The sequence below is a fragment of the Sinocyclocheilus rhinocerous genome, unplaced genomic scaffold (assembly GCF_001515625.1).
Source record: "Sinocyclocheilus rhinocerous isolate Xijiao unplaced genomic scaffold, SAMN03320098_v1.1 scaffold2544, whole genome shotgun sequence".
Classification (NCBI taxonomy): domain Eukaryota; kingdom Metazoa; phylum Chordata; class Actinopteri; order Cypriniformes; family Cyprinidae; genus Sinocyclocheilus; species Sinocyclocheilus rhinocerous.
Genome location: NW_015635535.1, coordinates 37,829 through 53,254, shown reverse-complemented (window position 1 = coordinate 53,254; position 15,426 = coordinate 37,829). Strand labels below are relative to the sequence as shown.

Sequence of the window (15,426 nt, the reverse complement as noted above, 5' to 3'; positions counted from 1 at the left end):
CGGGTGGGTGTAATCAGTCATGAATGGAGCTGATGATGGTCATACAGATGAGCTGCACAGGAAGGTTTCTAAGCTTCTGTTTCCGCCACAGGGACGTTCTTCATTTTCATGGTCTTTTGATCTTCTTGTGCTACTTTACAGCTCGTGTTGTAGCTTTTCTTTAATATTAGACAAACTAAAATGTACCTTTTCAAAAAGTACTTTTTTACCACTACTTTTCCAATATATATATATATATATATATATATATATATGTTTTCCCCCCTTTGTAATGTAATGGTTTGTTCAGTGATAATGAATAATATTTTGACTAATACATTACATTTGTTATCAAAAAACCTTTGTACAGGGATATTTTGTTATTTAGATCTTTTCAATGTAGGAAATTGTCTAAATAATTATGTAATTGTTAATGTTTTGGCTACATATCTGCAAACATTGCCAAAACCTTAGTTGCTATGAAAGATATTTTCATTCATGTTTTCTCCTGGCATTGGTCTTTTCATCACTGGGCACTGACATGGCATGATGTTTTCACTTAAAAAGCTTAATATTAGAAAGTCTTTGAAGTAGTTAGCAAATGCTGTAGGTTGGCACTGGTGTATTGTATACAGTAGTGTATATGTGTGTACTAGTGTATGTAGAATACTTTCAGCCGCTTTGGCTTAGACGCAAAAAATATCACAAACAGTTTTATTTATTTATTTATTTATTCATAAAAAGGTAGTCAATGAGTTGCATTTTAAACATTTGTGAGTCTGGGAATTTTATTTGTTTTATGATATGTGTTATATTTTATAAGAACATTTATTTTGGAACGGTGAAGACTGAGAAATGTATTTACTTTGTTCTATACATCTTTTTAATACTGAAAGTTAAATGCATAATCTGGTATAATATAACAGATTATGATATAACAATATAACATCTGGTAGAATATAACAGATGTATGTACTCATCTGGCATAATAACATTTACTTTTCGTTAAAATACTGAATTACATTCAGGAAAAAAATGAATGTAATGAATGAATGAAAAAATGAATAATTTCATCATATAATCTATATCAGTCTGTATTACACATATAAAAACATAAAAATAAAGGAAAAATAATTATGATTAAATAATTATAGGGAAAAAGAGAGGTTTAGTTTGTCTTTGAAATAGACAGTATAGGAATGTGTCATAGTTATCTATAGTTATCTTTTGTTCTCTCTTTAAAAATAGGAAATAAAAAAGAGGAAATAAATCTTCTTCTTATTTTATTTTTTTTTTACAAAATATGTATTCATTTTACAGTAGAATATACAGAGTAATTAATCTTCTAAACATTACTGACTGCTGAGCGATATAAAAAAAAGGAAATAAAAGAAAAAAATCATTTTTTTAATTCCCCAAGGTCTAATCACATGACGATGTTTAACACTGTTTTTTTGTTTTTTTTGTAACATAATTAACAAAAATTCATACCCAACCCAAACTCCCAGTCAAGCACATTACGAGATAATTGCCAGGAAGCATGTGATGCATATAAATGCACAAAATATCTGGCATTGAATTTATTTGTACAGATTAAAATCTCAGAACAAATGTATGATTTAAACAGTTCAGATATGATTAGGTATGAATTAGGGCTTGTATGATACATGTCAACTGTACAGAACATGCAGTAACTTTAACAGCTGTAGTTTGTCAAGAGAAATATATTATATAAACATGTTTGCAAAGCATAGATTCTGCAAAAGCATAGAATACATATCTGACAGTACTAATGAAATCTGAAGATTCATGTTAGTGGTAAATCCAAGTGAGACCTGATTTGTACAGATAAAGTGGCCTTGGCTTATATGAAAACACTGGAAATCAACGACTTGCATTGAATCCCTTATAAATGACAATGTCCACAACTGATAGTCCTAAATTAGATAGATTGCACAAAGACAATTATTAGCTGGCTATACAGAGAAGAGTGGAATTATCAAAATTGGTGGTTAAGATGAACACAAACATGAGAAAGGGTAAAACTGATTTGATTGTGCAAATAATAATAATAATAATTTTTCCCTTCATTTTGCACTTCTTCTCAGTTATAGGTGAAGGACTAGATGATTCAGACAGTGGAAATGAGAGCCGCAGTGGGAGTGAAGAGACCCATGTGTGTGAAAAGTGTTGTGCTGAGTTCTTTAAGTGGACTGATTTCTGTGAACATCTGAAGACCTGTACCAAGAATCCACTTGTGTTAATTATCAGTGACAATGAAGTGACTTCAGACCAAGCACAGGACTACCTACCTGAGCCATCACCCATGCCCAGCTGCAGCAGTGAGCCGGCAGAAAGTGAGGATGCAGTAGAGGAAAGCCACATGCCCCCTGAAGGTGTTGAAGGAGCAGAGATGATACTGGACCCGGGTGCTGTCCTGGAGAAAGAATATGAGCCCATGGAAGTGGAACTGTCTCCTGAGAAACCCATAAATTCTGAAGATCAAGTTACACTGTCAGAGCCAGACATAAGCCTGCCTCAACTTGAAGATCATAAGCACTCTTCTGGGGCAGGATTCACTATACCCAGCACTAATGTCACACTGGGAACACTGCATGGAACCCGTGTGGCTGTGGCTCAGTTCTCTCAGAGTGCCCGGGAAGCACTAGCTGGTGAAGCATCAACTGTGGCCATCCCTATGATCCTTGACCAGCTCATGGCGTTGCAGCAACAACAGCTCCACCAGCTTCAATTGATAGAGCAGATTCGGAGCCAGGTGACGCTAATAAACAAACAAGCCTCCACACAGACAGCTGTCAACCATCAAGTAGACCACAGCATGAATGGTGCCTTAGAAGTAACCTCATCTTCCAACATACCCACAATGCCTGGGCAGCTTCATCTACGTGGCTTCATTACACCTCCTGTGCATCAGCTGCCTATCCAGGGCCCCCCCAATTTAAATGAACATGTCTCAGCCTCATTATCTTCAGCTCTGGAGGTAGCCCGCGCCAGTGTTCCTCAGACTGGTGGCCAACTGGCCAGTTCTGGGATGAAAAACAATATCACAATTAATTCCTTATATCCAACAACCAGTAATGTGGTTCCTTCTCAAATGCCACCATGCTCAGCGTCGATTGGCAGCAGTAGCTGCACCATTAGTAGCACAGGAACTGGGGGTGAAATACGTTGTGGTATTTCACTTCCAAAAAACACAACTAGTCCTCTAACACTGACTCATGGAAGATTGCTAACATCCCCCTCCAGCCTTCCTCTTATACCTCACAGCTCATCCAGCAGTGTTATCTTCCCTAATCCTCTAGCCAGTATTGCAGCCACAACAAATGCTATTGATCCTCTTTCCGCCCTAATGAAGCACCGCAAAGGAAAGCCCCCAAATGTCTCTGTGTTTGACACCAAACCCAGTTCAGAAGATCCCTTCTTCAAACACAAGTGCAGATTTTGTGCCAAAGTATTTGGAAGTGACAGTGCCCTGCAAATTCATCTTCGTTCCCATACTGGTGAAAGGCCTTTCAAATGTAACATTTGTGGTAATCGCTTCTCCACAAAGGGTAACTTGAAGGTTCATTTTCAAAGACACAAAGAAAAGTATTCTCACATTCAAATGAACCCCTATCCAGTGCCTGAGTATCTGGACAATATTCCAACTAGCTCAGGTATACCTTATGGCATGTCATTGCCCCCAGAAAAACCTGTTACCACATGGCTGGACAGCAAACCTGATTTGTCTACAATCCCGACATCAATAGCACTGCAACTCCCTCCAACTATACCCAGTATTATAGGAAGCTATGGTGATTCAACTAGTTTTACCCCTTTAAGTAGGTCACCTCAAAGACCATCACCACCATCAAGTGAGTGCACATCTATGTCTCCTAATCACCTCATTGCTGAGGCCAGTATTGCTCAAATTTCCAGTTCACCACAGCCTAGTATGGCAAGTGACACACCACCAATTCTTAAACCTGAAGCCCTTCATCTACCAATCATCTCCACCACCAGGCCAGGAGAAACCAGCATATTGACTACTTCCATATCCCAAATGATTTCTACAACCACAGTTACAACCACAACTAGCACCAGAACACAGATCACAGACTCAGCAAATACTCCCTCTGCTGTCTCTCATTCATCCCTTCAAACGGTTTCCAGTCAGTTTAAGCCCAAGTTTCCTTTTGGTGGCCTCCTGGACTCTATGCAAACATCAGAGACCTCTAAACTACAGCAGTTGGTGGAAAATATTGATAAAAAGATGACAGACCCCAACCAATGTGTCATCTGTCATCGTGTGCTTAGTTGTCAGAGTGCACTGAAGATGCATTATCGCATCCATACAGGAGAAAGACCCTTTAAATGTAAAATATGTGGTCGTGCTTTCACAACCAAGGGTAATTTGAAAACACACTTTGGGGTTCACAGGTCAAAGCCTCCTCTCCGGGTACAGCACTCTTGTCCCATATGCCAAAAAAAGTTTACTAATGCAGTAGTTCTGCAGCAACACATCCGCATGCATATGGGTGGACAGATTCCAAACACACCCCAACCTGAGAGTTTTCAGGACATGGATACAGATCTGTCATTTGATGAAAATAACTTAGATACCATGAGCAACTATGATGAAGACCTAATTGATGAAATGGACCAAGCAATAGAAGATGAAACAGGTCATAAAGAAGGGAATGTGGACCCACCCAAAAAACATTTATACACACAGATGTCTCCAAGCACTTCACCCCCAACCTCTCTTATATCTAGCATTGTTGGTTTGGAGAATGAAATTAAGCTTACTGACTCAACAGTTAAAACAACAAATTCCTTCAACCTGAAGCCTCCAGAAAATGTGAGTGAAATAGATGGGGAAAATGAAGACATGTTTAAGAATGAGTCATCTTCCACTGTAGGAGACTTGGAGAATCACAGTGTTGGGAGTCCAACACAGTCTGAATCATTTGGCTCTATGCAGGCTCTGTCTCCTACTTATAGTCAGTCTGAGAGTCATCGCTCCAAGTCCCCTACTCAGTCAAATAACAGCGAGGATGAAGCTCTGCATCTTCCTTCAGTGAATGCAACAGTGAAGTCTGAACAGTCAGATACCCCTTCTCCTGGATCAGAAAACACAGGCGCATTAGATCTCACTGCCGCACAGCACACTAGGTCATTTTTCAAAGACGAGAATCCCTTCAGTCTGCTGTTCCTGGGAAAAGACAGAGGTAGTCATGTATACATTTGTAGACAGATGTGTGTGTATATACAGTATATATACATGCATACACACACACACACACAGTTATTTAACTATTCTTCTTCTATTTGACATATTGTTAATGCCAGTATATACATTAAAAACGAATACAAGTAAACACTTTAAGACAGAAATATTTTCCTGTAATTTATTTGATTATTATTATTACTATTTTTTTTTTTTTAGGTTTAAACACTCCCAGTATTATGAGCTCAGAACCAAGCACAGTAAAATTTGAGAATGGACACAGTAAAACACCGGCCGTGTGTGAGGGGCCCCACTTGCCAGTTGGCCACCAGGTACCTACCACAACCCCTCAGTCAACAATAAGCCCCAACCTTACACCGATGCTGGCACCACCTCCACCTCGGCGGATCCCCAAACAACATAACTGCACCTCTTGTGGGAAGAATTTTTCATCAGCTAGTGCTCTTCAGATCCATGAGCGCACTCACACAGGAGAAAAACCATTTGGCTGTTCCATCTGTGGCAGAGCCTTCACCACAAAGGGAAATCTGAAGGTATGGTTAAAATACATATAGCCTATGTGTGTATATTAGTTTATATTTATGGTATTACATATAGAAATATATCTGTTTGCAGTGGTGGACAGTAAGTATTTTAAAGTTTATTTTTCCACTTTATCAGAGTATTTTATTTTGTGAAACTTTTACTTTACTTCACTACATACCAAAGCATAGTATTTTACTTTTTACTCCACTACATTTCTTAAAAACATGTCATTCCTCATTATTTTGAACTGGAGAACTCTGAGACGAGATAGCAGTGTCTGATGCATGAACAAGCTGATTATTTTCAATTAACCTATTAAATCGGTTTGTAAGTCACACTGAAAGATTCATTCGCAAATTGACCTGATCAGATTGCAGCTGTTCTTGAGTCAACAACTCAGGTCAACAATAAGTCAACAACTCAACTGATTCAAATGATCTGTTCAAAGCAAGTCTCCAGTTAACAATTCAGTGAATTCACAAGTTTGACTCAAAATGAGCAGAGAACATGACATCCACGGAGCTTGAGAGCGCATGTGACTGATGGCATGAAAAGTACGTTCCCCTTCAGGAACTCGAGCTGCGTCGAACGCTTTGGGAACGCCCTCGGCGAGACACCGTACTGAAGCCTGTGTGAAATCAGTCCAATAGCGAAGCGAGACGTCACGAGCGGGGTGACGTAAGCAGCCAGGAAGCATAAAGGCACATCCGGCCAGCGCGCCTGTTAGCTTTTGCTCTTCAGCGAGCGCGTCTGTGGTGTGTGTGTGAATGTATGCAAAGCACTCAGTCAGTAAAACAAAGTTAAGCGAGAAAAACAATACCAAAATAAAAAAAGAATGTGGCGAGCGGACGGCGTTTCAAGTCGTGTGTTCCTCCTTGCCCACGTTATATCTCGGGTGAGGATACACACGATTTGTGCGTCATCTGTTTGGGAGCGGAGCATGCACGGGCAGCTCTCGAGGGGGCTGCCTGCCATGATTGTGAGCTTCTCCCGCTCCGTGTGCTTCGCTCCCGCCTGGCCGTCTTCGATGAAAGCAGCCAGGCTCGCGATCCTGCTGGGTCCGGCCCCGCTGTTGCTGAGGCACAGCGGCGGCTGTTATCGTGGGGATCGCAAGTGGATCTCGAGTTCCTGAAGGGGAACGTCTCTAGGTTACGTATGTAACCATGGTTCCCCGAAGGGAACGAGACGCTGCGTCTCCCTGCCATACTCCCTGCATCCCTGCAGGCGCTCGCTTCCGCAGAAGCTAACAGCCGCGCTGGCCGGATGTGCCTTTATGCTTCCTGGCTGCTTACGTCACCCCGCTCGTGATGTCTCGCTTCGCTATTGGACTGATTTCACACAGGCTTCAGTACGGTGTCTCGCCGAGGGCGTTCCCAACGCGTTCGACGCAGCGTCTCGTTCCCTTCGGGGAACCATGGTTACATACGTAACCTAGAGACGTTACTAATGCCGAATTTTAGGATTTATTATTGTAAATGAAAATCATATTTAGGTAATGACTGTCAGTTATTTGTTATTAGATTTAGTTATTACACTAAATCTACTGTAAAAGGGCAAGCTATTTGAAATGCTTGAATGCGGACATGTACACTTTTGTGTATCACCGTCTCAATGGGGTAGGCTTTTTGGTAAAAAATTAAACATAATAATAAACTAATGCAAATTAATGCCCATGCATCTGCCCTGCTGCCGAAGCAGTTTCAAACGAGTATGTTTGCGTACCGTTCTTTCCTCTTTTTACAATATATTGTTTGTCAATACACATTTTGTTTTGTTTTTTGTCACACATTTTTTTTTTTTTTGCTAGTTTGCACAACTAAGTATCAATAACCTAAATTGATATTTGAAAATATTTAATGTTTTAATAGTGTATGACAAGCCCCCTCCACCAGGTATTTTGAGCAGTAGGATTATATACAATATATAATATAAAATTATTAAATAGAAAATAGAAAGAGTAAAAAATTACAAAATAAACATTCATCGATCAGTACTTTTTTTAACTTTTAATACTTAAGTACATTAAACATTAAATTGAAAAACAGTACTTAATACTTTTACTGGAATAATATTTTATTAGGGTATCTGTACTTTTACTCAAGTACTTGATTTGTGTATTTCATCCACCACTGGTTGATTGCAACTAATAGAAAATCACACTAGATAAACAACACCAATACAAATTTCTGTCATGAAACTCTAGATGGTGCAGACGATAGGTTTTAACTCAGTCTGATATAATTACATCATAATTCACATTGCGCAGCTGATTGGTTTCTCTCAGCAGCTAATGAGCTTGCTGCTCAACTTGGCTAGTGCTTGCTGTAGCAGTTGCAGTGTGCTTCAGAAACCCTCCACCTAGATCTGCTACAGGGTAATTTCATGTTTGCTATACACAGGGGTTATTTCATACATGTTATGTGCAGCAGCAGTATTTCCTACATGCTCACAGGAGCATGTCTGTGGATGTATTGGTAGTAGCAAGTCTCGGTACTTGCTCTGCCGCAGCAGCGTAGCAGATCTGTTCTGCCAAGACATTAACATTTCCATGCATATTAATATATTAAACTCTCCAAGAGTTGTCATGACAGAAATCAAATGTAATAGAATGGATGATATGATTCCTGATCAATTTACAAATGAATTACGGTAACACGTCTATATTGTAATTACTGAATTTGTACAATTGCAGAATATGTTAACTAATTAGAGGACAAGCACAGAAGGTACGTAGGCACTGAACCATATTAAACCACTGGAGCCATATTGTATTTGTATTGACTTTCTTATTTTTTATTTATTTTTTGCAATTCTTCTTCTTATTCATATTGCCTGTGCACATTCTGGAAAGATATTTTTCAAAATTCCTCCCACAGCGCTTATTGGATCTTCATCTGAAAAATGTTATCAAATGTTTTTAGCAATGCTTTAGCATATTGACAGATGGTGTTCCTGCACCCAGGAATGACCACAACACAGCCCTTCACTGTCAGCAAAGACCACGATGAGACAAGCTCTAGGCCTAGGGACAGATGCTCAGCAAAAGCTCAGTTGCTTTGACACAATCTGTATTGTTAAAAGCACTATATAAATAAAGGTGACTTGACTTGACTTGACAAATACTGAACTGACTTGAGCTAAATAATGACACTATTTAGGGGTTCAAACGCATAGCGCTGAAACCCTATTGTAATTGTCAGAATGGCCAAGGATCAGCATTCCCCATCTAAAAGTGATCAGGCAGACCAAACCGTAAATCGTAGAGACTTGAAACTTGGAGGGATGGTAGTACTCACACCATCTACAATGTCATCAAAGCTCGCCCCAATCGTCCTAACGGTGGCGCTACAGCGATTAAAAATTCAAAATCACTCATAACTCCTAAACTGTTAGTTGCAGGCTCAAGTGTCTTATAACTTTATTTATTTATTTATTTATTTAAATTTGGACAGAACACATAAATTGTGTCTAAAGTGTCTTATATCGTTGGAATCCTTGGCTCAGGTTGGACAAAACGCATGCCTTGGATGCCTGGTAAAATTTTCAGGTATTTTGGATTTTTTGAAAAACCTACTTTTGAGAACTAGTCCTAGGTTTTTTGCCCAATCAGAGCCAAACAGTGCAGAAAGATTCTCTGAAGAGTGAATATCAATAATTATCAAAAAAAGTTGAACTTTCGACTCACCATCGCAATGGGATGCCAAAACGTTTGTAAGAGGCTACTTTTTCTAAAATGCCTATAACTCTTGAATGGAAAGAAATATTTTCACCAAACTCAAAACACATATGTAAGAGCTCAATCTGAGGTCACAGTAAAAGAACCGTGGAGTTTGGCCACTTGGTTGCGCTATAACAGGGAAAAAACATAAAAATGGCTATAACTACGCATCTGTATGTCAGATCAACTTACAAATTAGTATGCTGTGTCTTTGTCTAAAATGCCACACACAGCCGCCATCAACCAATGAATTTTGAGCACCTACTATTGTTAACCTAGACAAGGTTAACAGAGGCCAGTCGGAACGAAACTCAGTGAGCATCTTGGACTCATGACTCTAGAGGACTGTAAGAATTTTGAAAGAAATTGGCCACTAGGTGGTCGCTAGCGAGTTTTACGCCTCTGTAATAACGTGGTGTTTCACACATCCACACAATATTCATATCATTTGATAGATCTCCTCATACTGAGCAACTTTGCCTCAAAAACCACTGCCATTAATCAAATTGTTCATTAAATATTCTTGATTATGTAAATACAAAAAAAAAAGCTTTTGGGAACTAGTCCTAGGTTTTTTGCTCAACCTCAATATAAGCACTGCATCACAATTCTCTGGACTCTCTAGATCAATAATTATCAAAAAAAAAAAAAAAGAGGTTTACCTCTTCCTTTGGGTAGCTATAATGGGGTTGTTTAGAAAAGGGGTGTGTCCAAATATACCCAAAAGCCTATAAATCCTAAATGAAAACACAAAACTTCATGAAACTAGGTGAGCACATGCAAAAGATGATTCTCAAAAAGCATGCAACATTTTATGGAGATCGGACTATAGGTGGCACTATAACAGTTAAAAAGGCTTCAAAAACACTATATGTATATGGTAAATGACCTCAAATTGCAGAAAATGATTCTCTGGACTCTCTAGATCAATAATTATCAAAAAAAAAAAAAAAGAGGTGAACTTTACCCTTTGGGTAGCTATAATGGGGTTGTTTAGAAAAGGGGTGTGTCCAAATATACCCAAAAGCCTATAAATCCTAAATGAAAACACAAAACTTCATGAAACTAGGTGAGCACATGCAAAAGATGATTCTCAAAAAGCATGCAACATTTTATGGAGATCGGACTATAGGTGGCACTATAACAGTTAAAAAGGCTTCAAAAACACTATATGTATATGGTAAATGACCTCAAATTGCAGAAAATGTTCACACATACACTAAATCTTCATATCATATGATCGATCTCCTCATTCTGACAACTTTGCCTCTAGGACCATTGCTGTTAATGAAATTGTTTTTTAAATATTTCACATTATTTTAAAAAACTACTTTTGCCAACTACTCCTAGGTTTTAACTCAACCTCAATAAAACCACTGCAGTACAATTCTCTGGACTCTCTAGGTCAATAATTATCAAAAAAAAGTTTAACTTTACCCTTTTGGTAGCTATCGGAGTCATTTACAAAAGGGGCGTTGTCAATTGCATGCAAAAACGTATATTTTCAAAACGAAAACTCAAGACTTCACGAAAATAGGTGAGCACATACAACAAAACTTGTATGGATATCGGAACATAGGTGGTGCTGTAACTGTTAAAAACCTTTAAAAACATGTATTCCCTTAGTAAATTGCCAGTATTGGCTGTAAATGGTCTTTGATCTAAGTCTATGATCTAAGTCAGGGGTGTCAAACTCAGTTCCTGGAGGGCTGCAGCTCTGCAGAGTTTAGTTCCAACTCTGCTCCAACACACATACCATGTAGTTTTCAAATATGCCTGAAGGACTGGACGGATCAGGTGTGTTTAATTAGGGTTGGATCTAAACTCTGCAGGGCTGTGGCCCTCCAGGAACACCTTTGACACCCCTGATCTAAGTGGTTACATGCTTGCTAAAAGAAATATAACTCCTTTATACGCATGTGCTTAAAGGCTTTAAAGCGCTTGCACCCCGATAATTGCTGCTTGCAGATATATTTTCTTTTAGAGCTGCTTTACAGGAGAAACTGAGAAACTGAAACTCTTCATAGCTGAGTTTCCATAATTGATTCCGCTATTTCCTGTTTATCTCTGTGTAGCTGCTTTGACACAATCTGTATTGTATAAAGCGCTACAGAAATAAAGGTGACTTGACTTGACAAAACTTTGCACATGCCATTGTAACCATTCTCTGACAATACCATACTAATTTTGTGATGCTACCTATTGATCAAAAGTTATAAAAAAATGTATTAAAACATGTAAAAAATGTAAGTTATAAGCAGTTTTAGTTATGGCTTTAAACCCACTATTCATAAACTCATAACTGGATTTCTTTAACAGATCTGCCACTAAGGTGCTTGGCACTGTAATTCTCCTTGCAGCTATATTGTTACTAATTTTACTAGTTAATAACTTCAAATTAGATTAAATTTACTAAAGCACGTTTTCAAAGTTATATGTCTTTGATATACATTTATAAATCATACTAATTTTACAAAAGTATACTTAAAACCACATCAGAAATGCATATAAATAAAGATTATTTATATATTTGTTTGTTTGTTTGTGATGCATATAAACTGAACTAGCATTCTCATTTCAGGTCCACATGGGAACCCACATGTGGAACAATGCCCCAGCCCGGCGGGGAAGACGACTGTCAGTGGACAATCCGATGGCTCTCCTAGGGGGAGATGCCATAAAATTCAATGAAATGTTTCAGAAGGATCTTGCAGCACGAGCAATCAATGTAGACCCAGGCTTTTGGAATCAGTATGCTGTAGCCATTACCAATGGACTAGCAATGAAAAACAATGAGATCTCTGTCATTCAGAATGGAGGCATTCCATCCCTTCCCATTAGTCTAAGTGGTGGTGGCATTCCTGCTGTAGGAGGAATGTCAGGAGGGATGGAGAGGTCTCACACTGGGAGCGGCCCTCCACTGACTGGACTTGAGAAGACTAACCTGGAAGTGGGAAATGGACATCCCTTCTCCAGATTCAGGGAAGAGGACAATGAAGTTGGGATTAACTGATGACGTACATTTAGAAAAGGATACAGAAAAAAAAAAAAGATTAATAAATTAATACAAATTTGGAAAGTAATACTTAATCCAGTTTGAGGTATGTATTGTATTGTACAAATGAAGTCTGATATGCTGTTTAGATTTGGAACTCCAGTATTTAGTGTTCTTTAGTCCTATTATACATTCATTCACACAAAAACAAACAAACAAACAAACAAAACCTTGTGTATCATTTGAAAAAAAAACTTTTGTCTTATAAGGTTTGCATGGTCCTTACTGGTTTCTATCAGTATGTTTCTTTCTTCAGTAGTATTACCATCTGACCTATATATGTGTCAGCTGACATGGGCAAAAAAAAAAAAAGATGATCTATTTCTATGTGGATAGATAATGGTTGCTCGTGGTACATGAAGGTGGAGAAGCATGAAATTGGAAATCTTTGCTTTTCCATTCATTATCTAGATGCTTGACCAGATAAAAAAGGTGTAACTATTTAAATGTTTACATTAATTTTCCAGCCATGGTCCTATATTAATGTTCTGTGTCTTAATATTTATTATATAAATTAAAAGCAGGTATTAATATATATTTAATTGCTCTGAGTTTCTATTAATTTATTTCATTTAATTTCATTTCATTTTTCTTAATTTTAATTGTAAATACACATTGAAATAAACACAGAAAAAAAATCACTATACCAATGCAATCATATTGAGGAGTATTGCTAATGTGTAATATGCTACACAATGGGACAGCTCTGATATTTAAAGCTGTTACAATCACAAGCCTCTTTTTTTATCCTTTGTAAAGAAATAAAACAGCCCTATAAAAACACTTTGTTTTAACAGCAAATCTACTGAGTACAAACAGAACTGGGATGAATATTTTGTAACACAACACACACACACACATTTATTTTTCATGTTTGTAAATTGACAATTTAGAGGAATGGCCTTGTTTGTGAGATTGCATTAATGTGGGACTGAGCTATCTATATTATTATTATTATTATTATTATTATTATTATCCTGATCGCTTGTGAGGTTTATAACTGTGAGTTCTGGATGTAGCACAGAAATATGAGCTTTCTGCCCCCAAATTTCAAGACATTATGTCCAATCAAGCTCAAATAAAATAAGAACAGATTCTGTCTGTTTAATGCTGTCTCTGTATCTACTTATGACCATTGCTTTTCCATCAAATAATTTTGTCTCACAATTTAAAACAGGAAACAAATCAAACAATTTTAACATATTAATTAAAATATTTCTGTACCCTAAATTAGAGCACTATCACATAAATATGCAGTGGCCCCCAAAAAAGTATTGGACACCTTTAGAGACTCACAATTTTCTGTATTTCATTGCATTAGATACCAGATATCCATACAGTATTTCTGTGTTTGTGCATTTCTGTGTTAGAGAGAAAAATTTGTTATGTACCTTAATGCAAATGAAAACTAATATGTATTTAAAAGTGTGATATTGTCTCTCTCTCTCTCTCTCTCTCTCTCTCTCAAAAATGTGATATATTCTCTCTCTCTCTCTCTCTCTCTCTCTCTCTCTGTGTGTGTGTGTGTGTGTGTGTGTGTGTGTGTGCAGGGCCGGATTTACCCCCCCAGTTCCTATTATTATAATAGGCCTAATATTACCACCCATGCAAACAAAAATATTTCTTCATCAGTGGAAACGTTACACTGTTTTCTATCGCAATAAGCGCTTGCGTTCAGTCAATAAAAATCGAGCTCTTAATTTGTTTGAGAACTCAAAAAGACCATTCCATTAATAGGAGCGGCGTAGGCCTACCACTTCGGGAGTTATTTCTCTAATAATTTTAACGGCCAGGAGTCACAACCACACATCAAGACATTGTTCAGATGATTTGTTTCAAGACATTTGACATGTTTCCGTCCTGAAATGTGTTGAACTATTTTTACGCACCTCATCCCAAACCTTCATTGCAAATTCCAAAACGTCATTTTAGAGGCTTGAGCCATTGATATGCAGGCTAATGCAGTTATTAATGCAGTCTAATGCGGTTATTAGAGAGAGAGAGCGAGAGAGAGAGCGAGAGAGAGAGAGAGATATTAAGCGCGTGTGAATACCTGCGTCTGTGCGTCTCAGCAGTGTTCAGTAGCAGCGTCTACTAATAGCGAATCTTTAAGTTAAACTGCTTCAAACTCCCTACTGAGAAATGTCATGTAGCTTTTCAGCTGCGAAACTATTTTATTGATAAATTTGCGGGGCGGCGTTGACTACAAGTTTCTGTCCGCGTGTGTGCGCGAGTGCGTGTGTGTGCGTCTCTGAGAGAGAACCGGAGGAAGCGTGATTTCCGTACATAAAAAAGGTGGAAGACATGGAAATAGTTTGTCATTTTTTACCCTATTGTTTGTTATATTTATTTGCTCAATGTCTTCTGAGGTTTCGGTTCTTTTATTGTTGTTTCAATTGGTTCTTCATTGTGTTTGGGCCCTTATGCATTATTACAAGTAACTAATCCTAAATCTAAATCAAATCTTAAAGTACATGTAAGTAAACATAGTTAATTAATATTACCAATAACTTCATGTAATTGCAATTGTAACAATGTCCCCTTGAAATAAAAGTATATCCAAATGTATTTACTATAGGTGCTTTAAGTTTATTAAAGTTAATTAAAAGTTTTTTAGATAGTTAAAGTAATACATTTTTGGTTTCTAATTACAATTTTAATTATGGTTTTACACAGCACATTTTAGTGCATTAAAGACCAGCTTTAAACTAAATTTGAAAAAACTGAATGCCATCCAGAGGATAAAATAAAGCTGCATCTAAACACCATAGTGAATGAAATGAAAGAAATGCCTCTCCAACAACATTAAACTGATGATATTCAGATTAGGGTTGGAGCTAAACTCTGTAGGACAGTGGACCTCAAGGGCCAGAGTTGAGAACCCTAGCCTTAACCAAT

At 37.8% G+C, this 15,426-nt stretch overlaps 1 protein-coding gene across 1 annotated transcript in view; it reads left to right on the top strand.

Annotated features, from left to right (window-relative positions):
* Positions 1 to 12,486, top strand: part of LOC107747198 (sal-like protein 3) — a 14,934-nt gene extending 2,448 nt beyond the window's left edge. The window contains exons 2-4 of the mRNA XM_016561634.1: positions 2,088 to 5,210; positions 5,429 to 5,763; positions 12,055 to 12,486. Coding sequence (XP_016417120.1) covers positions 2,088 to 5,210; positions 5,429 to 5,763; positions 12,055 to 12,486 — 3,890 coding nt within the window. The remainder of the gene's footprint in view (positions 1 to 2,087; positions 5,211 to 5,428; positions 5,764 to 12,054) is intronic.
* Positions 12,487 to 15,426: the final 2,940 nt, after the last annotated feature.